Source organism: Sapajus apella, unplaced genomic scaffold (assembly GCF_009761245.1).
Source record: "Sapajus apella isolate SASKATOON/1434 unplaced genomic scaffold, GSC_monkey_1.0 scaffold130, whole genome shotgun sequence".
NCBI classification, from domain to species: domain Eukaryota; kingdom Metazoa; phylum Chordata; class Mammalia; order Primates; family Cebidae; genus Sapajus; species Sapajus apella.
Genome location: NW_022437070.1, coordinates 2,207,122 through 2,234,738, shown reverse-complemented (window position 1 = coordinate 2,234,738; position 27,617 = coordinate 2,207,122). Strand labels below are relative to the sequence as shown.

At 53.6% G+C, this 27,617-nt stretch overlaps 1 protein-coding gene across 3 annotated transcripts in view; it reads right to left on the bottom strand.

Annotated features, from left to right (window-relative positions):
* EML2 (EMAP like 2) overlaps positions 1–27,282 on the bottom strand; it is a 36,362-nt gene extending 9,080 nt beyond the window's left edge. Inside the window, exons 1-15 of one of the 3 annotated variants that reach the window (XM_032262612.1) lie at positions 26,931–27,282; positions 24,176–24,394; positions 23,960–24,083; positions 23,683–23,787; positions 20,877–20,905; positions 20,546–20,675; positions 15,180–15,329; positions 13,815–13,884; positions 13,606–13,716; positions 11,187–11,282; positions 9,088–9,222; positions 7,280–7,379; positions 4,180–4,334; positions 3,762–3,887; positions 1,121–1,252 (exon numbers count right to left, since the gene is read on the bottom strand). In XM_032262612.1, the coding sequence (XP_032118503.1) occupies positions 1,121–1,252; positions 3,762–3,887; positions 4,180–4,334; positions 7,280–7,379; positions 9,088–9,222; positions 11,187–11,282; positions 13,606–13,716; positions 13,815–13,884; positions 15,180–15,329; positions 20,546–20,675; positions 20,877–20,905; positions 23,683–23,787; positions 23,960–24,083; positions 24,176–24,394; positions 26,931–27,078 (1,830 nt within the window). In that variant the 5' untranslated portion in view covers positions 27,079–27,282. Of the gene's footprint in view, positions 1–1,120; positions 1,253–3,761; positions 3,888–4,179; positions 4,335–7,279; positions 7,380–9,087; positions 9,223–11,186; positions 11,283–13,605; positions 13,717–13,814; positions 13,885–15,179; positions 15,330–20,545; positions 20,676–20,876; positions 20,906–21,389; positions 21,468–23,682; positions 23,788–23,959; positions 24,084–24,175; positions 24,395–25,248; positions 25,395–26,930 lie in introns of those variants that run through there. The other 2 variants (XM_032262613.1, XM_032262614.1) reach the window with 2 other exon arrangements.
* Positions 27,283–27,617: the final 335 nt, after the last annotated feature.

Here is a 27,617-nt window from a genome sequence, read left to right as displayed (position 1 = left end):
TATTTTTTAAAAGGTGGGATTTCACCATGATGGCCAGGCTGGTCTGAAACTCTTGACCTCAGGTGATCCATCCACTTCGGCCTCCCAAAGTGCTAGGATTCCAGGCGTGAGCCACTGCGTCCGGCCTTACAATTTTTTTTTTTTTTGGAGACTGAGTCTTGCTCTGTGGCCAGGCTGGAGTGCAGTGGCACGATCTCAGCTCACTGCAACCTCTGCCTCCCCGGTTCAAGCGATTCTCCTGCCTCAGCCTCCTGAGTAGCTGGGATTATAGGCGTGTGCCACCACACCCAGCTAATTTTTTGTATTCTAGTAGAGACGGGGTTTCACCATGTTGGCCAGGATGGTCTTGATCTCCTGACCTCATGATCCACCCACCTTGGCCTCCCAAAGTCCAGGGATTACAGGCGTGAGCCACCATCCCAGGCCTCTTTTTACATTTTAATTAATGAAGTGTGAATAGCCGTACGTGGCTGGTGGTTACCCTATGGGACCGTGTAGCTCTACACTTGACTGTTGCAGCGATCGAAGCTTCCTTGAACTCAGTGCCTCCTGACTCCCTGCTCCTCACAGCAGCTCCCCTGATGGGTTGGTTCTGTATTGTCCTGGGCTCCCTTCCTGTCAAGAACCCACACCCCCAATCCTTCTGAGAGGCTTCTAAGCACCCAGTTCCCTGGACCAAATCCCTACCTTGCTTAAAAAGATCTTGTTTGGCTGGGCATGGTGGCTCACGCCTGTAATCCCAGCACTTTGGGAGGCCACGGTGGAGGGATCACAAGGTCAGATGTTCGAGACCAGCCTGGCCAATATGGTGAAACCCCGTCTCTACTAAAGATACAAAAATTAGCTGGGTGTGGTGTTGCATGCCTGTAATCCTAGCTACTCAGGAGGCTAAGGCAGGAGAATTGCTTGAACTTGGGAGATGGAGGTTTCAGTGAGCTGAGATCACTCCATTTCACTCCAGCCTGGGCAACAGAGCAAGACTCTGTCTCAAAACAAACAAACAAAAAAACAAAAAACAAAAAAAGACCTTGTTAGGTGTCAGTCTGCTGTGCTGAGCCCTGATACGTGGAGAAGCGTAGTTTTGTTAGAATGGTGCGTTTCCAGTCCCCAGGCCCCTTACCTCGATGATCCTGCTCCACAGAGGCTGGTGGGTCTCTGAGCTCCACAGATGCACCAGCTTATCCTGCCCACAGGTCACAAACTGGGCCCGGCTGGGGTGTGCGGCGAGACCCCACAGCTCTTCCACATGGCCCTGGTGGAAAGGGAGGATGGCAGGATGGAGACTGCAGCTCTGGCCTTTTCCCACCCAACCCTAATGTCAGACAGGAAGTCCTGGATGAGCCCCAGCGATGCACCCTGCACCAGCAGGACCCAGGGAACACCTTTCCCAATGTCTCAGACAGGGACCTTGCTTGGGCATCTGGACCCATGCCCTGGTGTGTGACTCAAGGCAAATCCTGCCCCTTCTGCAGGGACCTCTGCTTTCCTCTTTGCACAATGGGAGGCAGGAGGGCTTGGTGGCTCAGAGCTTGAACCTCAGGGGGCAGACAGGCCGCACCCTGGCCACACACCTCCCAGGCCTCCAGCTCCAAGGATCTGGGAAGGCCATTCTAGAGCCCAGAAGTCTCAGGGACCTCATGGAGGGCACTAAACCTCATGGCTCTGACCCTTGGCTCTCTATTACTGAGCGAGGGCAGTCACCTAGGGAGGTGACATCTCCTTGGAGCCTCAGTTTGAAAGTCTGTAAAATGAGGCCAATTGGTATGCGTGCCTCATTGCATTCTTGTGCTCACTCAAATCACTCAAATGCTGGCCGGGCATGGTGGCTCATGCCAGTAATCCCAGCACTTTGGGAGGCTGAGGAGGGAAGATTGTTTGAGCTCAGGAGTTCGAGACCAGCCTGGGTACCATGGCAAAATCCTGTCTCTACAAAAAATAGAAAAATTTGCTAGGTGTGGTGGTGCACACCTGTAGTCCCAGCTACTCGAGAGGCTGAGGCCGGAGGATCCCTTGAGCCCAGGAGATGGAGGATGCAGTGAGCTGAGATGGCACCACTGTGCTCCAGGCTGGGTGACAGAGTGAGACCCTGCCTCAAAAATAAATAAATAAATGCTAAACATAAGGATAATTCAGAGAAGGTGGTCACGAAATGGAAATATCTATTATTATTTATAACAATTTTTTTTGAGACGGAGCTTCACTCTGTCACCCAGGCTGGAGTGCAGTGGTGGGATCTCAGCTCACTGTAGCCTCTGCCTCCCAGGTTCAAGCAATTCTCCTGTCTCAGCTTCTTGAGTAACTGGGATTACAGGCACACATCACCATGCCCAGCTAATGTTTTGTATTTTTAGTATAGATGGGATTTTGCCAAGTCGCCCAGGCTGGTCTCAAACTCCTGACATCAAGTGATCTGCCTGCCTTGGCCTCCCAAAGTAATATTAATATTACAATTAATAACTATAATAACCAGCATAATACTATGGACTGGGTGCAGTGGCTCACACCTATAACCCCAGCATTTTGGGAGACTGAGGTGGGTGGATCACCTGAGGTCAGGAGAATCACTTGAACCCAGGAGGCAGACGTTGCAGTGAGCTGAGATTGAGCCACTGCATTCCAGCCCTGGTGACGGAGAAAACTCTGTCTCAAAAATTAAAAAAAAAAAGAAAGAAAAAGAAAAGAAAGTTTGGGCACGCTCATGTCTGTAATCTCAGCACTTTGTGAGGCCGAGGCGGGTGGATCACTTGAGGTCAGGAAGCTCAAGACCAACCTGTCCAACATGGTGAAACCCATTTCTACCAAAAATACAAAAGTTAGCTGGGCATGGTGGTGAACACCTGTAGGTTCAGCTACTCGGGAGGCTGAGGCAGGAGAATCACTTGACGCTGAGAGGCGGAGGTTGCAGTGAGCTGAGATTGCGCCACTGTGCTCCAGCCTGGGTGGCAGAACAAGACTCTGTCTCAAAAAAAAAGATAAAGGGGGCCGGGCGCGGTGGCTCAAGCCTGTAATCCCAGCACTTTGGGAGGCCGAGGCGGGTGGATCACGAGGTCAAGAGATCGAGACCATCCTGGTCAACATGGTGAAACCCCGTCTCTACTAAAAATACAAAACATTAGCTGGGCATGGTGGCACGTGCCTGTAATCCCAGCTACTCAGGAGGCTGAGGCAGGAGAATTGCCTGAACCCAGGAGGCGGAGGTTGCGGTGAGCCGAGATCGCACCATTGCACTCCAGCCTGGGTAACAAGAGCGAAACTCCGTCTCAAAAAAAAAAAAAAAAAAAAGATAAAGATAAATTTATAAATATAGTGCTTCCCGGTAGGTGAGTTCTTTAACTGGGCCAAGGATAAGGAAGGGAGGCAGGAGGCCCGGGAGGGAGAAGCAGGCATTTGAGCTGCGAGAAGAAACGCAGGCAGAATCCAGCAGGGCCTTCCCAAATCCGTGGAGCTGAAGACTGGAGAGGTGTGTGACCAGGGTGTCTGCAGCCGTGGGACAACCTGTAGGGACGCTCACCAGCCTGAAGGATGCCACCCCCAGTCAGCGTGGCCTGAGGCAGCACAGTTGGAGAGGGGCCCGGGGTCCCTTTGCTGCGCTCGCAGTTAAACTCTTGGTTGCTAGATCATGGGAAGGGGTCCTGCGTCAGGGCCAGGTCAGAGAAGGGACAGAGCAGGGAGGTGAGAACTGGGAGTGGGGAGGAGTGGATGATGCAGGGGAGACAAGGGAAAGAGCTAGGAAGAGGGGAGGCTGCAGGGGAGAGGCGCACCTGGACCAGCAGCGAGAAGCCCGTGTGGATGGAGCCCTGCAGGATGGAATTGCGGGTGGTCCCCACGTACAGCGTGTCTCCGTGGCCCTCTGCCACAGTGCGCACCGGGCCAAAGTCCTCGGGGACCTGGGTCGGCAGATAAGAGGGGAGATAAGAGGCCGGGCGCGGTGGCTCAAGCCTGTAATCCCAGCACTTTGGGAGGCCGAGGCGGGTGGATCACGAGGTCAAGAGATCGAGACCATCCTGGTCAACATGGTGAAACCCCGTCTCTAAAAAAGAGGGGAGATAAGAAGGATGCGCACGGGGGTGGGCATGGGGTGACATGCTGGGGGGAGGAGGGTCTAGTGTTGGGAGCCCTAGGGGGCTGGGGGATGGGAGGACCTCTCCATCCCCATCTGAGCCCACTGCCCCTCCTCACCTCCACTTCCTGCAGCTTGCTGTAGTCAGAACCCCAGAGGACCACTCGCCGATCGCGGCCCCCTCCAGACACCAGCGTCCCGTCCCGCAGGGCGCAGAGCCCAAACACGCCGCCATCGTGGGCGCCCAGCACCGCCTGTGTGATACGGTTCCCGCCTGCGGGGTGGCCAGGAGCAGGGTCAGCATGGAGAAGCCACCCCTGTGCTGACCCCAGAAAGCATCTTGAACTCTCAAGCCTATCTCAAGCCTACGTCCATCCATTCACAGCCACCTTTTCACCTTCTTTTTTTTTTTGAGACTGAATCTCTCTCTGTCACCCAGGCTAGAGCGCAGTGGTGCTATCTCGGCTTACTTCAACCTCTGCCTCCTGGGTTCAAGTGATTCTCCTGCCTCAGCCTCCTGAGTAGCTGGGATTACAAGCGCCGGCTACCATGACAGCTAATTTTTTATGTTTCTAGTAGAGACGGGGTTTCACCATGTTGGCCAGGCTAGTCTCAAAATCCTGCCCTCAAGTGATCCTCCCACCTGGGCCCCCAAAGTCCTGGGATTATAGGTGTGAGCCACTGCCCCTGGCCCAAGCCGGGCGCTGTTTACACCAGACGTGTACATCTTTCCATCCACCCACCCATCCAACACCTTGAGGCCCTGCAGGATGGCCCGGTGGTGGGCCTGGTGATGTGGAAAGGAATCAGATTCAGTCCCTGCCCCAAGGAGTTTACTCTGGGAAAGACACACTGCCACCAATTATTCAGAACTTATTCTCACCTGTCCTATCTCAAGGAAAGCTCAGAACAGCCCTGTCAGGAGATAGTGATATGATACCCATTTTACAGATGAGTCAACTGTGTCTCAAAGGGACGTGATTTTCCCAGGGCTGCATAGAGAGCACACTATCTCGCTGGGACCTGAACCTACACCCTCCCGACTCCCCTCCCGTTACATAGCTCTGCCCTGGGGTAACCCCGCAGGAATCAGGCTCCCGAAGGCCAGCAGAACTGAAGCTTAGAGATAATCCCTGTCTCCTCTCATTCACTTATCTGAGGCCCAGAGAGTTTGAAAAGGCTTTACCCAAAGTCAGAGTGACACCTGGTTCATGCCTCTCTCCAACATACCCATATGCTGTGGGTAAAGGGCAGGGAGGGGCCTTGGGGGCAAGTGCCCTCGCTCTGCCCTGCTCAGCTGTGTGCTGGGTCCCTTCCTTCCTCAGTCCTTTGGTTTTTCCTTTTTTTCTGAGACAGGGTCCCATTCTGTCACCCAGGCTGGAGTGCAGTGCGTGGTCACAGCTCACTGCAGCCTTGACTTCCTAGGCTCAATTAATCCTCCCACCTCAGTCTCCTAAGTAGCTGGGATCACAGGCACATGCCGTTCCCCCTGGATATTTTTATTTTATTTTATTTTATTTTATTTTAGACAGAATCTTGCTCTGTTGCTCAGGCTGGAGTGCAGTGGCACTATCTTGGCTCATTGCACCTCCACCTCCCTGTTCAAGTAATTCTCATGCCTCAGTCTCCTGAGTAGCTGGGATTACAGGGACTCACCACCACACTTGGCTAATTTTGTATTTTTAGTACAGATGGGGTTTCACTATCTTGGCCAGGCTGGTCTCAAACTCCTGACCTCAGGTGATCCGCCTGCCTTGGCCTCCCAAAGTGCTGGGATTACAAGTGTGAGCCACCTAGCCTGGCCTGCTATTTTTTAAATTTTTTGTAGATATGGGGTCTCACTATGTTGCCTAGGCTGGTCTAGAACTCCTGGGCTCAAGCAACCTTCCTGCCTTGACCTCCCTAAGTACTACCCATTAATTTATTTAAAAACTCATCCATTGGTTGGAACAAGCATTTCTTCAACTACTGGCTAAAACAATCAAGTCATTTATTTACTTTTTTTTTTTTTTTTTTTTTTACAAATGGAGTCTCGCTGTGTCGCCAGGCTGGAGTGCAGTAGTGCCACCTCGGCTCACTGCAACCTCAGCCTCCCGGATTCAAGTAATTCTCCTGCCTCAGCCTCCCAAGTAGCTGGGAGTACAGGCGTGCGCCACCATGCCCAGCTAATTTTTGTATTTTTAGTAAAGTTGGGGTTTCATCATGTTGGCCAAGATGCTCTCAATCTCTTGACCTTGTGATCTGCTGGCCTTGGCCTCCCAAAGTGCTGGGATTACAAGCGTGAGCTACCGCACCCAGCCAAAATCAAGTCATTGATTCATTCAATCATTGATCAACTTCTTGGAACAATCTGTTTTTCTTTCTTTTTTTTTTTTTTTTTGAGACGGAGTTTCGCTCTTGTTACCCAGGCTGGAGTGTAATGGCGCGATCTCGGCTCACTGCAACCTCCGCCTCCTGGGTTCAGGAAATTCTCCTGCCTCAGCCTCCTGAGTCGCTGGGATTACAGGCACACGCCACCATGCCCAGCTAATTTTTTGTATTTTAGTAGAGACGGAGTTTCACCATGTTGACCAGGATGGTCTCGATCTCTTGACCTTGTGATCCACCCGCCTCGGCCTCCCAAAGTGCTGGGATTACAGGCTTGAGCCACCGCGCCCGGCCTTCCAATCTGTTTTTCATAACACATTAATCCATTGGCTGAAACACTCATTCATTCACTGCTGTATAGATCACTGCCTGAGACAAAATCTATTCACTAACATAGCTGGCCATTAGTGGTGACAAACACGCATTTGTTCTTTACCCAGTCACTCTCCCTTTAAGGAGGATGACACATTCATTCATTCATTCATTCACTCATTCATTGATCCACACGCTGGGACAGAGCATCTGTCCACGTATCCATTCTACCCATCTGTCCTTCCTTCCATCCACCCGTCCATCCATTCACCAGCTAACCACAACTGAGCTAACTCATTGATTTATAATCTGAACTCGATCCCTAACATGGGATTTCCAGAGAGAGGGCCGTGGGGGTCAGTAAAGATTTCATGGAGATGGGGTATTTGAACTGAGCTTTGAGAAGGTGCTGGAATTGGACAGGTAAGGATTTCATCTGTTTACATTCATTCCACACAAGCAGCATTCCACGAAGGGAGGCAGAGCCAGGAGTGTTTGGGAAGACTGGATTGGGGACCAAACAGATGGGATGACACTGACCTTTGCCCCAAACATAGAGGTTTCCTCCAGAGTCCCCTGTGACCACGTCGCCACCTTCCAAAAAGGTCACACACAGCACATACTTCGGTTTCTCATGTTTCTAAGGTGGGGGAGGAAAGGAAGGCGTCAGAGCGTCACTGAAGCAGGTGGCCTCCCAGAGGTCATCTGTCACCCAGGTCTGTGCCAAGGAATCCCCTCTATGCATTTGGATGTAAGGCCCTGTGTGGAGTGCTCCCTTCCCCAACCTGCCTCCATCCAGCCTGCAGTGCTCAGGTGGCCTAGAGGTTCTGACCACAACTGTCTTGCATTCCTACCCCTGGGCCCACTTCCTGCCCTCTCTCTGCTCCCCCTGACTCTTTTTTTGAGACACAGTCTCACCTGTCATCCAGGCTGGAGTGTAGTGGCACGATCTCGGCTCACTGCACCCTCTGCCTCCCAGGTTCAAGCGATTCTCCTGCCTCAGCTTCCCCAGTAGCTGGGATTACAGGCGCCCACCACCACACCCAGCTAAATTTTGTATTTTTTTAGTAGAGTCAGGGTTTCACCATGTTGGCCAGGATGGTCTCGATCTCCTGACCTCGTGATCCGCCTGCCTCGGCCTCCCAAAGTGCTGGGATTACAGGCATGAGCCACTGCAGCCAGCCTAATTTTGTATTTTTAGTAGAGACGGGATTTTGCTATGTTGGTCAGGCTGGTCTGACCTCCTGATCTCAAGGGACCTGCCCGCCTCGGCCTCCCAAAGTGCTGTGATTGCAGGAGTGAGCCACCACGCTTGGCCTGGTCCCCCTGAATTCTCCCCTCCAGCTGGCCCCTCATTTGTTGTGTCGCTCCTTCTCCCTCCTCATCTTCAGCCTCTCTCTGCGTCCCCTTCCCTGCCTTACTCCACCTCCTCAGTATCTGTTTCACCTCCCTCCATGCCCAGCGTTCTCTGGGCTTCCCTCTTGGAGTGGAACTCCCATCTCCACCAAAGGCAATGAACCCTATGGGAGGAGACCCTGGGTCTTTCTGCCCTCTGCTTCCCACTCAGCTCGCCTGTCTCAGCTTGTGGCTCTCTCAGCCAGGCAGCCTCTGAGTTTTCTGATTATCTGTAACATTGACAACTGCAATATTCTTATCAGAGAACCAGCAGTTTTTTTTTTGGGGGGGGAAACAGGGTCTCACTCTGTCACCCAGGCTGGAGTGCAGTGACCATCATGGCTCATTGCAGCATCAACCTCCTGGGCTCAATCGATCCTCCCTTCTCAGCCTCCCAGATAGCTGGGATTACCGGTGCGTGTATACCACCATGCCCAGCTAATTTTTGTATTTTTTGTAGATATGAGGTCTCACCGTGTTGCCCAGGCTGGTCTTGAACTCCTGGGCTCAGGTGATCCTCCCACCTCAGCCTCCCAATATGCTGGGATTACAGGCGGAAGCCACCTTGCCACAGTATCCACTTATGGAGCACTTACTGTCTGCTGGGGGCTGCTATATTCTTCATCCCTATGAATTCTAACAACTTTTTTTTTTTCCTGAAACAGGGTCTCACTCTATCACCCAGGCTGGAGTGATCATTCAATCACAGCTCGCCGCAGCTGTGATCTCAAGTGATCCTCCCACCTCGCAGTGCCCGGCCTCCCTCATAACTCCAGGGTTAAGGTGGATCATCTCCATGGCATGGAGAAAGAAACTGAGGCCCTGGCAGGCAACATCTCAGCGTCCCCGTAATCCCAAGCCCCTGCCATCCTCTGGGGGATCTTGCTACCTCCCTGCCCGTCCCTGACTACCTCTCACAGGGCCAGCCTGTCCCCCAAGCCCCCGGTACTCACCTCAAAGAGGCCCTGCCTCTTGCTCAAGCTGCCCCCTTCCAAGGTCCAGAAGTAGATGTGAGATTTCCCGCAGGTGATAAGCACAGTGGGGTCCGTGGGATGGAAGGTGGCTACCAATACAGCCTCGTTGGAGCACTTTGGGGGGTGGGGAAGACTCTGAATGAGGACCTCAAAATCCCCAAGGCTACTATACCCCCCCACACAGGCTGCCCTATATGGCTGTTTGAGTTGTGCACTGCACACCTGAACTTTCCCTTTTTTTTTTTTTTTTTTTTTTTGGGACGGAGTTTCGCTCTTGTTACCCAGGCTGGAGTGCAATGGCGCGATCTCGGCTCACCACAACCTCCGCCTCCTGGGTTCAGGCAATTCTCCTGCCTCAGCCTCCTGAGTAGCTGGGATTACAGGCACACGCCACCATGCCCAGCTAATTTTTGTATTTTTAGTAGAGACGGGGTTTCACCATGTTGACCAGGATGGTCTCGATCTCTTGACCTCGTGATCCACCCGCCTCGGCCTCCCAAAGTGCTGGGATTACAGGCTTGAGCCACCGCGCCCGGCAACTTTTCCTTTTTGTTTTCCGAGATGGAGTCTTGCTCGGTTGCCCAGGCTGGAGTGCAGTGGTAGGATCCTGGCTCACTGCAACCTCTGCCTCCCGGGTTCAAGTGATTCTCCTGCCTCAGCCTCTGGCGTAGCTGGCACTACAGGTGCATGCCACCACGCCTGGCTAATTTTCTGTATCTTTAGTAGAGACGGGGTTTCACCATGTTGGCCAGGCTGGTCTTAAATTCCTGACCTCGTGATCTGCTCACCTCAACCTCCCAAAGTGCTGGGATTACAGGTGTGAGCCACGGCGCGGTACCTAACCATTAGTTCTTTAAATCCTCACAGCACATTGTGAGGTTAAAAAGTGAGGCTCAGAGAGGGTAAACCATTTACTTAAGGCCACATAGCTAGGCAAGAGTTGCATCTGGAACCCAGTTCACCTAGACCTAATTCCAGAGCCCAGCTTCTCCACCATTTCTCTTTCCCTAAACACTGAGCCTTAATCCAAAACCCAGGTAACCGCCAGGAAGAGTGGCTCATGCCTGTAATCCCAGCACTTTGGAAGGCCAAGGCAGGTGGATCACCTGAGGTCAAGAGTTCGAAACCAGCCTGGCCAACACGGTGAAACCCTATCTCTACTAAAAATACAAAAATTAGCCAGGCATGGGGGCGTGCACCTGTAGTCCCAGCTACTCAGGAGGCTGAGGCAGGAGAATTGCTTGAACCTGGGAGGTGGAGGTTACAGTGAGCCAAGATCGTGTCACCGTACTCCAGCCTAGGTAATAAGAGTGAAACTCTGTCTCAAAAAGGAAAAAATACCAGGTTTCCTGCCCCCAGCTCAGGACAGGTGTGCAACCTTAGGCAAGCATCTCTTCCCCTCACCATGCCTCATCCAGAGGATAGGCCACCTCCCAGAGAGGCACATCGAGACACCGAAGGAATGCAGAGTCAGCAGCCACCTCAAACCCAGCCATCTGTTGCGCCTGGTCCATCCAACCCATCCCCCCACCTCCTCACCAAGGCCCTACAAGGAAGATGCTAGCATTATCCCCGATTTATTTTATCTATTTAGTGTTTTTTTTTTAGACAGGGTCTCACTCTGTTGCCCAGGCTGGAGTGCAATGGTGTAATCATGGCTCACTGCAGCCTCAACCTACCAGGCTCAATTGATCCTCCTACCTCAGCCTCCCAAGTAGTCGGGACTACAGGTGCACACCACACCCAGCCAGTTTTTTTTTTTAAGTAGAGATAGATCTCATTATGTTGCCCAGGCTGCTGATCTCAAAATTCCGAGCTCGAGCAAGCAATCCTCTCATGTTGGCCTCCCAAAGTGCTAGGATTACAGGTGCGAGCCACCTTGCCCAGCCTACTAGCTCCATATTACAGATGAGGCCGCCAAGGCTCTGAGAGGGCAAGCCACTTGCTCAGAGTTACACAGCCAGCAAGTAGTAAAGCCAGGGTTTAAACACAGGTCTGGTTGCAGACTCCTAACCACGGAGCTTGGGCAAGTCTCACAGTAGAACCCCAGGGGGAGGAGATGAGAAAAGTCACCTCACCTTGACATCCACCACCTTGATCTCCTTGGCCCAGTCCCACACAGACAGCATGTGATCATTGGATTCGTCCACGGCACACAACAGGTTGCCCCCATTCTACAGAGGAGAGAGGAGGGGGACAGAGGCAAGGGGAGTCAGGGCCCATCCTCCCCCCATGCCCACAAGGCCTGTTGCGAGGCTTTCCGGCCGGGCACAGTGGCTCATGCCTGTAATCATAGCACTTTGGGAGGCCTAGGTGGGAGGATTGCTTGAGCCCAGCAGTTTGAGGCCAGCCTGAGCAATTTAGGGACACCCTATCTCTTAAAAAATTTTTTTAAATTAAATTTTTTTTTTTTTTTTTTGGAGACGGAGTTTCGCTCTTGTTACGCAGGCTGGAGTGCAATGGCGCGATCTCAGCTCACCGCAACCTCTGCCTCCTGGGTTCAAGCAATTCTCCTGCCTCAGCCTCCTGAGTAGCTGGGACTACAGGCACGCGCCACCATGCCCAGCTAATTTTTCGTAGTTTTAGTAGAGACGGGGTTTCACCATGTTGACCAGGATGATCTCGATCTCTTGACCTCGTGATCCACCCGCCTCGGCCTCCCAAAGTGCTGGGATTACAGGCTTGAGCCACCGTGCCCGGCCAAATATTTTTTTAAAAAAAGGTGGGGCACAGTGGCTCATGCCTAAAATCCCAGCACTTTGGGAGGTCAAGGTGGGTGGATCACGAGGTCAGGAGATCAAGACTATCCTGGCTGACACTGTGAAACCCTGTCTCTACTAAAAATACCAAAATTAGCTGGGCATGGTGGCATACGCCTGTAATCCCAGCTACTTGGGAGGCTGAGACAGGAGAATTGCTTGAACCCAGGAGGCGGAGGTTGCAGTGAGCCGAGATCGCACCATTGCACTCCAGCCTGGATAACAAGAGCGAAACTCCGTCTCAAAAAAAAAAAAAAAAAAAAAAAGACTCAAATGCCCTGGTCATGTCCCAGGAAATACATTAAAACACACCCTCCATTAGGAGCTATAAAGACATCTGAAATGGTTTTTATACTAGGTCTTGAAATGACTCATCCCTAAGAAACTCATCCCATTTGCCCTCAGCTATTGTTTCTCCACAGCCAGGAATTCCTGCTATCATCTCATTTGAATTTACATATAGAATGTCTGACGTTACCTGAAATTCTGCAATTAAGAAAGTTGGTATCATGTTGGGTTTTTGTTTGTTTGTTTGTTTCTGAGACTGAGTCTTACTCTATTGCCCAGGCTGGAGTACAGTGGCGGGATCTTGGCTCACTGCAACCTCTGCCTCCCGGGTTCAAGCGATTTCCCTGCCTCAGACTCCCAAGTAGCTGGGACTACAGGCTTGCACCACCACGCCCAGCTAATTTTTGTATTTTCAGTAGAGACGGGTTTCACCATGTTGCCCTGGATGTTCTCGATCTCCTGACCTTGTGATCCACCCACCTCAGCCTCCCAAAGTGCTGGGATTACAGGCATGAGCCATCGAGCCACGCCAGCCCTCTCAGGCATTTTAAACCCAGTGCCTAGGGCCCAGCTGCTCCTTGCCCATTTGCAGGCAGGTTTTGGCATGTCCATGCAGAGATAAGTACAGAAAGCAAGAGTAAGCCTTTAGGAATTTGGAGAGCAATTTGACAGCAGCACAACATCCAAGTGTGTGATTGTGGGCTTTTTTTAAAAAAATCATATTTTGGGCCGGGCGCGGTGGCTCAAGCCTGTAATCCCAGCACTTTGGGAGGCCGAGGCAGGTGGATCACGAGGTCAAGAGATCGAGACCATCCTGGTCAACATGGTGAAACCCCGTCTCTACTAAAAATACAAAAAATTAGCTGGGCATGGTGGTGCGTGCCTGTAATCCCAGCTACTCAGGAGGCTGAGGCAGGAGAATTGCCTGAACCCAGGAGGCGGAGGTTGCGGTGAGCCGAGATCGCGCCATTGCACTCCAGCCTGGGTAACATGAGTGAAACTCCGTCTCAAAAAAAAAAAAAAAAAAAAAAAATTAGCCAGGCGTGGTGGCGCCTGCCTGTAGTCCCAGCAGCTCCGGAGTCTGAGACAGAAGAATCACTTCAACCCGGGAGGCAAAGGGTACAGTGAGCCAAGATTGCGCCGCTGCACTCCAGCTTGGGCAAGAGGGACGCTCCGTCTCCGGGGTGGGGGGAAGAGGGAACACTGAGAGTCTGGGTCAAATCGGAAAATCCGGATAGAGGGTCCCTCACATAATAGATAATCAGGCAGGTCTGAGATCACAAGGTCTTTCTTGCAGCCCAGAGGGATGGGAATTGTGCTGGAGGCGTGGCTGCCTCTGTGACGTCACAATATGGGCGTGGCCTCTGCCCAAGGGGCGGGCGAAAAGGCCTAGGCACTTGCCCTCCTTTTAGGGGCGAGGGGGAGGGGTTAGGATGGGCGAAGGACTTACAGATTTGGAGAACCCCACACAGCACACGGCTCTGTCAAACACTCCCAGGCCCAGCACGTGTAGAGTGGAGAGGGAAACTGAGTCCCAGATGCGCACGTTGGGGGGCAGTGGCTGCAGGGATGAGAGCCTTGTTACCTGGGAGGGCCAGCGGCTTGTCCCCCACAACTGCGTCCTGCACTCTTTTCTGCTTTCCCCCTCCCTTCCGTTACCTTCCCTTCCTTAGTGGTGCCCGCCACCTGTCCCGTGGCGATGGTGACCATATCCGGGTGGATGGCCAAGCTGCAGAAAGAAGGGACAGAGGGACCAGAACTCAGTGGGAGAAAGGAGGCTTACAGAGACCCAGGACCCCTCCTGAAGCCAGCCAGTCACACTGCCTAGTTATTCATTCATTGCACAAATTGGCTGGTTGAGTTTAGTCAATAAACATGTATTTAGTCCATCAACAGCAGCAATCGGATGATCTCTGGGCATGCTGGCTCAGAAGCACGACTCAGGCCTGGGGTCTGTAACTCCAATGCCAGCAGGACGAAGGTCTATACCTCAAATAGTGGCCAGGAGAACACACAGATTTAACCAGGCTGACCCCACCCTGCTCCATCCACCTGGAATTGCCTGGAGTACCTGTTCTGTTTTTTTTTGTTTTTTGTTTTTGTTTTTTCATTGTAAGAAACAGGGTCTCCAGCATTTTGGGAGGCCAAGGTGGGAGGATCACCTGAGGTCAGAAGTTTGAGACCAGCCTGGCCAACATGGTGAAACCCTGTCTCTACTAAAAATACTAAAATTATTATCCTGAGAGTGACAGTGTATTAAAAAAAAAAGAAAAGAAACACTAAAACTAGCTGGGCGTGGTGGGGGGCACCTGTAGTCCCAGCTACTCAGGAGGCTGAGGCAGGAGAATCACTTGAACCCAGGAGGCAGAGGTTGCAGTGAGTCGAGATCGTGCCACTGCACTCCAGTCTGGGCGACAGAGTGAGACCAGTTCTCAAAGAAACAAAACAAAACACAACAAAAAACCACAGACGGGGTCTCTCTTGTCCCCTAGGTTACAGTGCCATGACACGATCATAGATCACTGCAGCCTCCAACTCTTTAGTGATCCTTCTGCCTTGGCCTCCCAAAGTGCTGGTTTTACAGGTGTGAGCCACCTCGCTGCCCGGATTTTCAAGAGAAAGAAGTCGGTATTGAGTGAATTCACCATCTGAATTTTTTTTTGAGACAGGGCTTGCTCTTATACCCAGGCTGGAGTGCAGTGGCTCAATCACAGCTCACTGCAGCCTCGACCTCCTGGGTTCAAGTCATCCTCTTGCCTCAGCCTCCTGAGTAGCTGGGACCATAGGGTCTCACCACCACACCCAACTAAAACATCTGAAATATTGAAACATTGATACTCAATTCACATTTTCCCACTGAATTCAGCCTGAGGGCAGCTGGTGGCTTTGGAGAGGGAGCAAAGGCTTGGTCCTGCCCCCAAACCCCAGGGGACAAAGATGTGGAAAGAGGCCTAGCGGGGGAAGGGCTGGTGCTCCCCCCTTCCCCCAACAACTCCCTCCCGTCCCCTCCCTCCCACGCCTCACCATTTGATGTCATCGTTGTGGCCCAGGTAGTGTCGCTGCCTCTGCTCCTCCACGCTGTATAGCACGGCTACGGAGGCCACAAAGTACACTATCTCCCCGGTGGGCAGCAAATAAAGGTTGGCCCGGCAGTCTCGGCCACGGTAGCCATAGCTGGAGCCACCCAGGGGCCGGTTAAGGAATGTAGGTTTGTTTTTGAGATGGACTCTGTCACCCAGGCTGGAGTGCAGTGGCATGATCCCGGCTCACTGCAACCTCTGCCTCCAGGGTTCAAGCAATTTTCCTGTCTCAGCTTCCCAAGTAGCTGGGACTATAGGCACACACTACCATGCCAGGCTGATTTTTGTATTTTTAATAGAGACGGGGTTTCACCATGTTGGCTAGGCTGGTCTCAAACTCTTGACTTCAAGTGATCCTCCTGCCTCAGCCTCTCAAAGTGCTGAGATTACACGCCAAGAAATGTGTTGCATCACACACACTGGCTGAGGACCAGGCTCAACAATGTCATTGGAATGAGGCTTTTCTCTTTCCACTCTCACCCCTGTAGTGGGCTGATGGTCCCCTTCCACTCCAAGAAAAACCAATATGTCTGTTTCTGTTTTTTTGGGGTGGAGTTTCGCTCTTATTGCCCAGGCTGGAATGCAACGGTGCGATCTCAGCTCACTGCAACCTCCACCTCCTGGGTTCAAGCAATTCTTCTGCCTCAGCCTCTCGAGTAGCTGGGATTACAGGCATGCACCACCACACCCGGCTAATTTTGTATTTTTAGTAGAGACAGGGTTTCTCCACATTGGTCAGGCTGGTCTCCCGCTCCTGACCTCAGGTGATCCGCCTGCCTTGACCTCCCAAAATGCTGGTATTACAGGTGTGAGCCACCACGCCCGGCCTACGTCTCTTTCTTAATCCCCACAATTTGCAAATGCGACCTTAGAAAATGGGACTTTACAGATATAATTGTAGATCTCAAGATGAGATCATCCTGGATTACTGTTGTGGCCCCCAAATCCGATGACAAGTGTCCTTAGAAATGACAGAAGAGGCCGGGCGCAGTGGCTCACACCTGGAATCCCAGCACTTTAGGAGGCCAAGGTGCATGGATCGCTTGTAGCCAAGAGTTTGAGACCAGCCTGGGCAACATAGTGAAACCCCACGGCAACAGAGAGAGACTCCATCTCAAAAAAACATTTAGCCGGGCATGTTGCTGCATGCTTTTCCAGCTGAGGTGGAAGGATCGCTTGAGTCTTTGGGAGGTGGAAGTTGCAGTGACCTGTGATCGCATCACTGCACTCCAGCCCGGGTGACAGAACCAGACCCTGCCTCCAATAAACAAATAAATAAATAAAAGAAAAAAAAGAAGATAGTGGTGGTGGTGGGGAGCAGCGCCCAAGCCAGGGTGCAGTGTTGCACCCATAGGTCGCTGCAGCCTCAGTCTCCTGGGCTCCAGTGAGCCTCCTGCCTCGGCTTCTCAAAGCTGGGACTGCAGGCATGCACCACCATACCCAGCTAATTTTTTGTATTTTTTGGTAGAGATGCAGTGTCGTCATGTTGGCCAGGCTGGTCTCAAACTCCTGGGCTCCAGCAATCCACTTGTCTTGGCCTCCCAAAGTGCTGGGATTACAGGCATGAGCCACTGTGCCCAGGCTGCCTGGCTAATTAAAAAATATTTTTTTGTAGAGATGGGATCTTGTGGCCGGGCGTAGTGGCTCACGCCTGTAATCCAAGTACTTCGGATGCCAAGACGGGCGGATCACCTGAGGTCGGGAGTTCAAGACCAGCCTGACCAACATGGTGAAACCCCGTCTTTATAAAAAAAAATTTTTTTAAAGTATAAAAAAAAAGAGATGGGATCTTGCTTTGTTGCCCAGGCTAATAGCTACCTGGTTGGTAGTTAACTACTCATATACCCCAATAAGACTGTGAATTCCATGGTGGTTGGGACTGGGTTGTTTTTTTCATTTCTATATCTCCTCCTCCAGGAAGCCCTCCATGACCCCAGGCTGGGTCACCCCATCCCTGTGGATTCCCCACCCCAGCCTTGCACACTCTGGGTTGTCGCTCTCAACGAGCCTGTTCCCATGCTAGACTGTATGCACCAGGAGGGCAGGCAGATACTGTCATGGTCAGCACTGGGTCCCCAGCCCTCTGTCCCAGATGTTCGGAAAATATCTGAATGAGCTGAGCACAGTGGCTCATACCTGTAATCTTAGCACTTTGGGAGGCCAAGGCAGATGGATCACTTGAGGTCAGGAGTTCGAGACCAGCCTGGCCAATCTCTGCTAAAAACACACACACACAAAATTAGCCGGGCATGGTGGCACATGCCTGTAATCTCAGCTACTCTGGTGGCTGAGGCAGGAGAATGGCTTGAATGCAGGAGGTGGAGGTTGCAGTGAGCCAAAATTGTACCACTGCACTCCAGCCTGGGTGTTTCAAAAAAAAAAAAAAAAAAAAAAGAGGCCAGGCACTATCTGTAATCACCGCACTTTGGGAGGCCGAGGCAGGTGGATCACAAGGTCAGATCAAAACTGTCGTGGCCAACATGGTGAAACCCCGTCTCTACTAAAAATACAAAAATTAGCTGGGCGTGGTAGCATGCACCTGTAATCTCAGCTACTCGGGAGGCTGAGGCAGAAGAGTCGTTTGAACCCAGGAGTCAGAGGTTGCAGTGAGCCGAGATCACACCACTACACTCCAGCCTGGTGACAGAGCGAGACTCCGTCTCAAACAAACAAACAAACAAACAAGAAAAGATCTGAATGACTGTCAATATACATATATCCCGGGCCCATGGAAACTGCTGTGCCCTGCAGTCACTGCAGAGAGGAGCAATCTGAGGTCCACACTAACTTCTGCAGTCTCAGCCACCTCTCCTCATTTGCTTATCAAGCCCTACTGGCAGGATATTTGGGACAGATTCCAGGGGACACTTCCAGCTGCTCGAGAAGGCTGTGGGCTGCCAGAAGGCCAGGCCATTTCACCAACCACCCTGACTCCTCCAAAGAGAAAGCCAAGGCCCAGAGAGGAACAGACAGGGGCTGGCATCCTGGGGTGTGGCCTGCAAGCTCAGTAGGCTTTTAGGAAAGTTTGGGTCCCAAGATAAGGATTCTTGTCTCCTATGTATAGCCTCAGTTTCCTTATCTGGAAAGGGGGTGTAATAATTTTCAAACTGTAGGCCTCAGAGAGCTCTTGGAGGCCACTAGTTATGAAAAATAAACCACAAAATACCATTCCTAACTCATCGTTTCTCAAATGCACCAATTCCACTCCGGCCACACAGCTGTGACTTCTGTCTGCAATGGTCTTGCATTTCTGCCTCCTAATTGCACAATTCTCAGCTCAAACGTCCCCTCCTCAGGGAAACCCAGTGACTTCCCTCATCTGACCTTAGGTTTCAGTCTCTCCAGCATTTCTTCCCAACTGAAGTCACCTTGTTGATTGAATCCCTGGCTCCTGGGCTCTCATCTATCTCCCCTCCTTCAGAAAGTGAGCTCCAGGAACACAGCTCACACGCAGGAGACTGTCTCAGGGAGGCACTCAGTAAACATTCACGTGAATGAATCATTAAAGGTCATTTCGACCGGGCGCAGTGGCTCAAGCCTGTAATCCCAGCACTTTGGGAGGCCGAGGCAGGTGGATCACGAGGTCAAGAGATTGAGACCATCCTGGTCAACACGGTGAAACCCCGTCTCTACTAAAAATACAAAAAATTAGCTGGGCATGGTGGCGCATGCCTGTAATCCCGGCTACTCAGGAGGCTGAGGCAGGAGAATTGCCTGAACCCAGGAGGCGGAGGTTGCGGTGAGCCGAGATCGCGCCATTGCACTCCAGCCTGGGTAACAAGCGAAACCCCCTTCCAAAAAAAAAAAAAAAATGAAAAAAAAAAAAAAGAAAAAAAGGTCATTTCAGCTAGTCTCATTTCCTCTGCTCTCTCCTGAACCATGCATGGTCTTCCTGACCTCTCAGCTACAGCAGCCTGGGAAATCCCACCCTCAGATCATTCCTGCTTCTGCTGAAGTCCCACCCCAGGAGAGCATCTATCTCCTCCTTTTGTTGTCTGTGTTTTGTTTTGTTTTTTTTTGAGATGGAGTCTCGCTCTGTAGCCCAGGCTGGAGTGCAGTGGCGCAATCTCAGCTCACTGCACCCTCTGCCTCCCAGGTCCCAGTTCAAGCAATTCTCCTACCTCAGCCTCCCAAGTAACTGGGATTACAGGCACAAGCCACCAGCTAATTTTTGTGTTTTTAGTAGAGACGGTGTTTCATCATGTTAGCCAGGCTGGTCTTGAACTCCTGACCTTGTGATTCGCCTGCCTCGGCCTCCCAAAGTGCTGGGATTACAGGCGAGAGCCACCTCACCCGGCCTGTTGTTTGTTTTGAGATGGTCTCTCTCTGTTGCCCAGGCTGGAGTGCAGTGGCACAATCTTGACTCGCTGCAGCCTCCGCTTCCCAGGTTGAAGTGATTCTCCTGCCTCAGCCTCCCGAGTCCCTGAGATCACAGGCACACATCACCACACCTAACTAATTTTTGTATTTTTAGTAGAGACAAGGTTTCACCATTGTTGGCCAGGCTGGTCTCGAACTCTTGACCCCAGGTGATCTGCCCACCTTGGCCTCCCAAAGTGCTGGGATTATAGTTGTTAGCCACTGCACCCAACCTGTCTCGTGTGTGTGTGTGTGTGTGTGTGTGTGTTGTTGTTGCTGTTGTTATGAGACCGGGTCTTGCTCTGTCGCCCCGGCACCCAGGCTGGAGTGTAGTGGCTCAGCCACGGCTTGCTTCAGCCTTGACCTCCTGGGCTCAAGCAATCCTCCTGCCTCAGTATACTGAGTAGCTGGGACCGCAGGTACATGCCACCATGACCAGCTAATTCTTTTTTTTTTCTTTTTTTTTTTTTTTTTGAGACGGAGTTTCGCTCTTGTTACCCAGGCTGGAGTGCAATGGCGCGATCTCGGCTCACCGCAACCTCCGCCTCCCGGGTTCAGGCAATTCTCCTGTCTCAGCCTCCTGAGTAGCTGGGATTACAGGCACGTGCCACCATGCCCAGCTAATTTTTTGTTTTAGTAGAGACGGGGTTTCACCGTGTTGACCAGGATGGTCTCGATCTCTTGACCTCGTGATCCACCCGCCTCGGCCTCCCAAAGTGCTGGGATTACAGGCTTCAGCCACCGCACCCGGCTGACCAGCTAATTCTTAAAAATTTTTTTGTAGAGACAAGGTCTCACTGTGTTGCCCAGGCGGGTCTCGAACTGGCCTCAAGCCATCCTCCCATCTCAGCCTCCCAAAGTTCTGGGATTACAGACCTGAGCTGCCTTAACTACCTTTATATTTCCTCCTGAGGGAATGGGAGTACGGAGGGGATTCCAGCAAAAGGATACACCCAGTCCAGCTTGAGCCGGCGGGAAGGCAGCTCTGAGCGTGTGTCCAGGCTGTAGGTGGGTGCCAGCTCGTCTGGGATCAGCATGGGCACAGGGCGGCCCCTCAGGAACATTTTCACGGAGCCATCCTCTGCCAAGACACCGCCAGGGGTCAGGCACTGACACCAGCCTCATCCCTATTCCCTCTCCTCTTCCGGCTTTTTTTTTTTAAAGTTAGGGAAACTGAGGCCAGAAAGGCAAAGGCCCAATAGCCAGATCTCCTGACCTCCGGCCCTGGCCTTCATCCCAGCAAGCAAGCTTCCACCAAGCCCTTCCCCATCTCCCTACTCACCCACGCTGAAGATAACTTCTTTGGTTTTGCTGTCAGGAAAGGAGAAAGAAAAAGAAAAGGTCTTAGCAGTCAGGTCAGAAAAGGGGAGAAGCCATTCCTCCACCCCACCGCTCCCCGGAGGTCTCCGATGAAAACCAGGGCCGAGTAAGGGGCAGAGCGCTGCCTCTCTGCAGGCCGTGTGCTTTGCTCGGTTGATCTTGCAGAGCCTAAGACACAGGCCCAGAGAGGCAGTGATCGCCAAAGATCACACAGCACGAAGTGGCAGGGACGCGATCCTGGAAGAAGGGAGTCACCAAGGACCCTTCCCTCCTATTCAGCACGGTGCTCCCAAAGCCCCCCACCCGCAGTTCCCCAGCACCCTGTTTAAACGTCAAGCAGCAGGAGAAGCGGGGAGAGTTGAAAGGAAGGGGCGTGTTCCCACGCCGGCCTGGACCCCAGGGGACGGGGGAGACCTGGGATCTAAGGCCGGGGAGCGCGGAGAGGAGATGGGAGGGGGTCTGCGAAAGGTCTCACCCAGCTCCAAAGCTACTCATGGCGGCGGCTGGAGGAGCTTCTGGGCCGGGGGTGGAGCCGGGTCCGGCTCTGCCGCTTCCGGCCCTGGGAGGCGCCCGAGCCGCCGCGCCCTGCCCCGCCCTCCGCGGCCGCCCCTGGAGCCGGAGGGTCCCATCGGGTCACACACCCCGGGCTGTGGAGTCCCGGGCTCTTTCAGGGTGGGTGGGGGAGAGTGGTTGAGAACATGGACTCGGGAGCGCGGCTGCTTCAGTTCAAACCCCAGTTCTGCCAATTCCTAGCAGTGTACACAGGTCGTCCAACCTCTGCCTCAGTTTCCTCATTTTAAAAATGGGGATAAATAAGAGTATCCGGCCGGTCGCAGTGGCTCACGCCTGTAGTCCCAACACTTTGGGAGGCCGAGGCGGGTGGATCACCTGAGGTCAGGAGTTCGAGACCAGCCTGGCCAACGTGGTGAAATCCCGTCTCTACTAAAAATATAAAAATTAGCCAGGCTTGGTGGCTAGCGCCTGTAATCTCAGCTACTTGGGAGGCTGAGGCAGGAGAATCATTCGAACCCGGGAGGCGGAGGTTGCACTGAGCTGAGATTGTGCCATTGCACTCCAGCCTGGGCGATAAAAGCGAGATTCTGTCTCAAAATAAATAAACAAACAAAAATAAAAATAAGAGTACACACGCCTCCCCGGGGTGGTTGCGAGGATGAAACTGGTTAATTATTGGAAAGTGCCTGGAATATACATAACGCTGTATTTGTTTGCTATTGTTTGAGCAGGGTTGAAATGTGCAGCTTTTGACCTTGGTCTTGCCCTTGCATGGCCTCCTAGCCCTGACCACGCCCACTGCCTCATAACTCCAGCCTTAGGGTGTTTTTTGTTTTGTTTTGTTTTGATACAGGGTTTTGCTCTGTCGACCAAGCTGGAGTGCAATGGCGCAATCATGGCTCACTGAAGCCTCGAATTTCCTAGGCTGGAGAGATCCTCCTGCCACAGCCTCCCAAGTAGCTGAGTCTACAAGCGTGCCCCACCACACCCCGCTAATTCATTTTTAGTAAAGTCGGTGTCTCGCTATGTTGCCCAGGCTGGTCTTGAACTCCTGAGCTCAAGCGATGCTCCCACCTCCGCCTCCCAAACTGCTAGAATTACAGCCTTATGTTTTGACTCCGTCCAGATCTTCAGTTTGACCCCGCCTCTGGAGTTGACTGCACCTGTCATTCTGATCTCAACTACCTCCACCCTTCTAAACCCAGTCCCTCAGTTGACTCCATCTCTTGATAATTGACTGCTGCCTCCCCTCAACTCTCCTCTGGCCCACCAGGCATTCCGATCACGTCCATTTTTTTTTCTTTCTTTCTTTCTTTCTTTTTAGACAAGAGTCTCCCTCTGTTGCCCAGGCTGGAGTGCAGTGGTGCGATCTTGGCTCACTGCAACCTCCACCTCCCAGGTTCAAGCAATTATCCTGCCTCAGCCCCCTGAGTGGCTGGGACTACAGGTGCTAGCTACCACGCCCGGGTAAATTTTTGTATTTTTAGTAGAGACGGGGTTACATCATATTGGCCAGGCTGGTTTCGAACTCCTGACCTCGTGATCAGCCCGCCTCGGCCTCCCAAAGTGCTGGGATTACAGGTGTGAGCCACCGCGCCCAGCCAAGATGAAGTCCATTTTCACGTATTCCTTAGATGAGTACCTTCCAGGCCTCCAAGTTGGCTCCACCTCTTGGCACTTGACCACGCCCCTTTACACCTTTAAACCACGCCTATTTCCACCAGGCATTGCCCCCTGATTTTGATGTCAAGGCTTCTGGAATCTGGCATGCCCCCACCTGGTCTCAGCCTCGGTTACCCTCTACCCCAGGTTTTGATTTCGCCCAGGCGAACACTCTGGAAGCACCCTTAAATTTCTCAGACTCCCTCCTTCCCTGCGGAAACTCTGTGACTGCTGCCTTGACGTCATCCCTGAAACTCAACGGGGAGTCTCCCTTACCTTAATAATCACGCCCATAAGCCAAGCTTCCCCGGGAGGTGTGGGTACTCCCTGACTTCCTCCCTAGCTCACCCAGCAGACCACCTGACCGTCCACACCGTCCTGCTCCTAAAAACTCTGGCCACGCCCCTTAACATTGACTCCGCCCTCCCAGACCTTCCACAGTGACGGTGCCACCTCAAGATTGGTCCCTCCATTTCAACTAGCTGGCCCTACTCTAGGTTACGACCTCGTGGCCTGGGGCATGACTACATTTCTCAGCCATTTCCTCCCTAGCTGGGGTCCTGGCCCTACCCTCTGCGGCTTGACGTCCTTACCCTTCCTTTTTGGCGCTACAGTTGCTGCTGGAGGATGTGGTGCGACTGCGGGGGTCCTCGCGGCGCACCGAGGCCAGGCGCTCTGGTGACAAGTAGCGGCGGCCACTGCGAAAAGAGAGCACACAGTTGGGGGCAGAGTCTTCGAGGCCAGCAGGCGAGTGCCGTGGGCGGGCGAGATCCTCCCTGCACCCTCGGCTGCTGGAGCTCCGGCAAATGAGCGGCCTCTGTCTCCCACGAGGTCTTGGAAGAGGCAAGGGATCCCGGCCTTGTGCCTTACCTGCGCCCGGAGGTCGCCTCCTTCTTGGGAGAGGATGGGGACGTGGCATAGCCGCCCACGCGCCGCGGGGGTCCCGAGCCATTAAGGGGCGTCCTGGTGGGAAGGCCTTTCAAAAGCTGACACACTGGAGGGATGGGGTTAGGGGACAGAAGAGGGTGAGTATGAGGTTCAGGCCCTGGTCCTCCCCATCCCACCCCTCCAGTCTAACGGGGATACCCGAGGCAGTGGTGCCTAAGCGCGGAGGCGCCCGGCCCTTAGGGGTGCCCCGCGCGCGGAGCGCGGCTCCCTGTTCTTCGCACGCCCGCAGGCGACGCAGAGCATCCGCCAGCGCCGCCTTTAGGACCGCCAGCTCGTCTTCCTGTAACTGCAGCCGCTGCTCCAGCGCCGACACGCGGTCGTCCACTTCCATACCGCTCGTGCCCGACAAATTGTCATCTGGAAGGCGGGGGAGTGCCGGCTGCAGGGCCACCCACGAGCGCCAGTGCCCAAGGGGTCCCTCCCCGCTTCCTGGGTCTAAGCGGGGGACCAGCCACGCCCCTTTCCTGTCTCGCCACCTGGGGCCGGGACACTTGGAGATGGGCCACGGAAGAGGACTCTGAAGGAGGATGGAAATCCCCACCGCTCTCCAAGCCGTCCCCACACTCCTCTCTGCCGCAGCGCGCTGGCAGTGTGACCTTGGGGGAGTCCCTTCCCTCTGATTTTCTAAGATTCTTTGACCCCTGGAGACTCTCGTTCTGGCTTTAAGATTCTATGACTAAGACCTAAGTATCTATGAGTGATATGAGCATTTGCAAAATGACAACAGCCTACTCCTAATGACACTAAAGTTCTAGAACTGATCCCCAACATCCTCAGACGAAGATTCTGTAATGAATACCAACGTCCCTTCACTGTTTCTAAGACTTTCCAAGCCAAAAGGTGAAGCAGAGCCTCCCCTCCTCCCCTCACCCTGGGGTTCGACCCTAGAGCCAGCTGCAAGGACAGAGCTTCGGCGGCCCCTGGCGGCGGACTTGGGGGTTGCAGGCAGCGCGTTGCAGACCCAGAAGACCCGAGGGAGATGTAGACGGGATGACAACCAAACTCTTCCCCAGCAGGAATTCCTCTTTTCTGTTCCCCTTCTTTATTTTGCTTCTGTACCCCGCGCCTCAGCTTTGGCTCTGTAGCCGATGGGTGCAGCCAAAATGACTCTCCGAGTGCCCCCCCCCAACCCCGCTCCTTTTCCCAAAGTGGGAGGGGCGGAGACCCAAGTGGCTCCTCTCCCTCCTCCCCCACACCCGGAACACTCATACCCAGACTCATTGCTGACCACAACCAAGGAGGCCCTGGTTCCCAGCCCGGTGGAGGTAAAGGTGGTAGGTTAGACAGGGACAGGGCGTGGAGCTCGCACCTGCCATCCCGCGTCCATAGGCCGCCCAGCCGACCCTCTGGGCTCTGCAGTGCAGCCGCCGCTCCTCCCTCTCTCCCCCCGCGGCCCAATCGCCTGCCGAGGCTTGCCCGCCCTGCCCCCCACTCAGCGCCTCCCAGGTCCGGTGCCTGGACCTGCAGAGGGAGGTGGGGGCCTCCTGAGGTCAGAGGGACTTAGAACCGTCAGGACTCAGAACTCTTAACAGGGGGAACCTCTAGGAGTCTTGTTGGCATCACGTTTTGCAAACGGGAAACTAAGGAAGGAGGCTAGTGGGAGCGTGCAGAGACACGCCAGAGATGACCCAGCCAGTAGGTGGGGGCAGGCGGACCCCATCACCTCCTTGGGCTCAGCCTCATCCTACCTGCCATTAATAAATACGACCAGAAAAATGGCATCTGTTACTGTGAGCTTACATGTGCCAGGCACTGCTCACGCAAAACACTTAGCACGTTCCTGGCTCATGTTTCTGCTCTATAAATCCAGAATAGGATTAACTATTTTTACGATACTTAATGCTTTTGGCAACTCTAGTAGTTGTAGTAGCATCATCCATTTTAGGAGTAGTGGAGGAGGAAGGGTGCTGAAGCACAGAGAGGTGACGTTACTTGTTACATGGAAGAACCCATACTCCACCCAGGCATGGGCACCCTGTCATCCTGGCTCCTAGAGGGACAGAGCAGGACAAAATGACCCTTCTGGGTCCTCTGCCAATTCCAGTGGTCCCTGGCACTAGGCGATGCGCCCAGAGGACTGAACCTCCAAACTGAGTTAAATAGAAGTGCTTTCATCTTGACCCTTCTGCCCCACCCAGAGTGGCCAGTTGCACTGTTAGAGCCTCGGCCAGCCCATCCTGCCAACCCCAACACCTCCACCATCCCCACCCCTGTGACTCAAGCCCTCTGCTCCCTCCTGATCATCCCCCACCCTCCTCAGCCCTTTTTCCAAGAGACCAGGCCTCACTTCCCACTTTTCCCTCCCATCTCCCCTCTTCTCTCATCTCCCCTCACCTAAGCCTGACACCCACAGTGGCCCTTCTGGTATCACACCCATTTGTGTAGGGAGAAGGGATGGTCCTAACGCGTGGGAGGGCCAGGGCCAGAGGATTTGGTGGGTATCATGGAGGCACAGTCCTCTGGCCGTCCCTATCCTGTCCTACACCTTGCCCTCAACTCAACACCAAATCCACCCCACCCCCTCTGTCTGTCCCCCTGCTACGGAGACAGGAGAGGGTTCTAGAAGCTTGAGGGGAGAGAGACAGGGCAGAGTTCCAGGCTCGATCGACCCCCAGGCCGTTCCCCCTTCCAACCCCGGGTTCCCTCGGGTTCTGCCCCCTTCTCTCCTCTCCTCTTGCTTCCGGAGTCCGGGAGGATCCAAGTGGATGAGGGGCTGGGCTATGGGTTTTGGGGACCAGGGAGCTTGCTCTTGGGTCAGGGTCCTGCTGAGGGAGAGAAAAGGGGGAGCTTCAGCAAGGGAGGGGGATGGGGACTTGGAAGGAGGAGGTTGGGGCAAGAAGAGATGGGTCCAGCCTTGGGCGGGGCCAAGGTAGGAACCGAGGAGGGGTCTCACCGTTGCAGTATTGCAGCAGCGAGGACGTGTCGTACAGGCCGCAGAAGGCCGGGCCGCGCTCCGCCATCGCCCCACCACAGCCACCGCCGGCCCCCCCGGCCCCAGCCCAGGCCCGGTCCCCCCCCCAGGCCCTGCCTCCCGTTGCCATAGCAACGCCCTTCGTTCCAGCATCCCCAGCTCAGCTCGCCTGGCATCAGGCGGCCGGCGCCAAGCCTGGCGCTGGGGTCATCCCCCAGGATGCCCAGAAAGGGGGATCGGGACACCCCCTACCAAGCCCCTCAACACAATCCTCGGGCCAGGATTGGCTGCGCCCAGATCCCGCTAGGTACCGTTTGGTGCCGCCCACAACCTGAGTGTATTCTCTCTAGATCCCCTCCTCGCCTGTTCAGAACCAATGAGAGTCTGTCGCGCAGGGCCCTCCACCAATAGGGATGCAGAAGGATTGGAAGGGGCAGGGCCTTTCCTGCTTTCAGCCTGAAGCGCAGCCCCGAGCTCCGGGAGGAGGATGGGATGGAGGAAGACACCCCGCTATCTATCCCCAAAACCTCTTCAGTCTTTCATTGGATTTTCCAAAAGCCTCCTCCTTAAGACCAGAGCTCGACCTTACAGCCCCAAACCCGCCCAGGGAGTTCTTGTTTATTACATCTAGGCCCACCCCCAGGCTCTTAGCCCCACCCCCAGCATCGT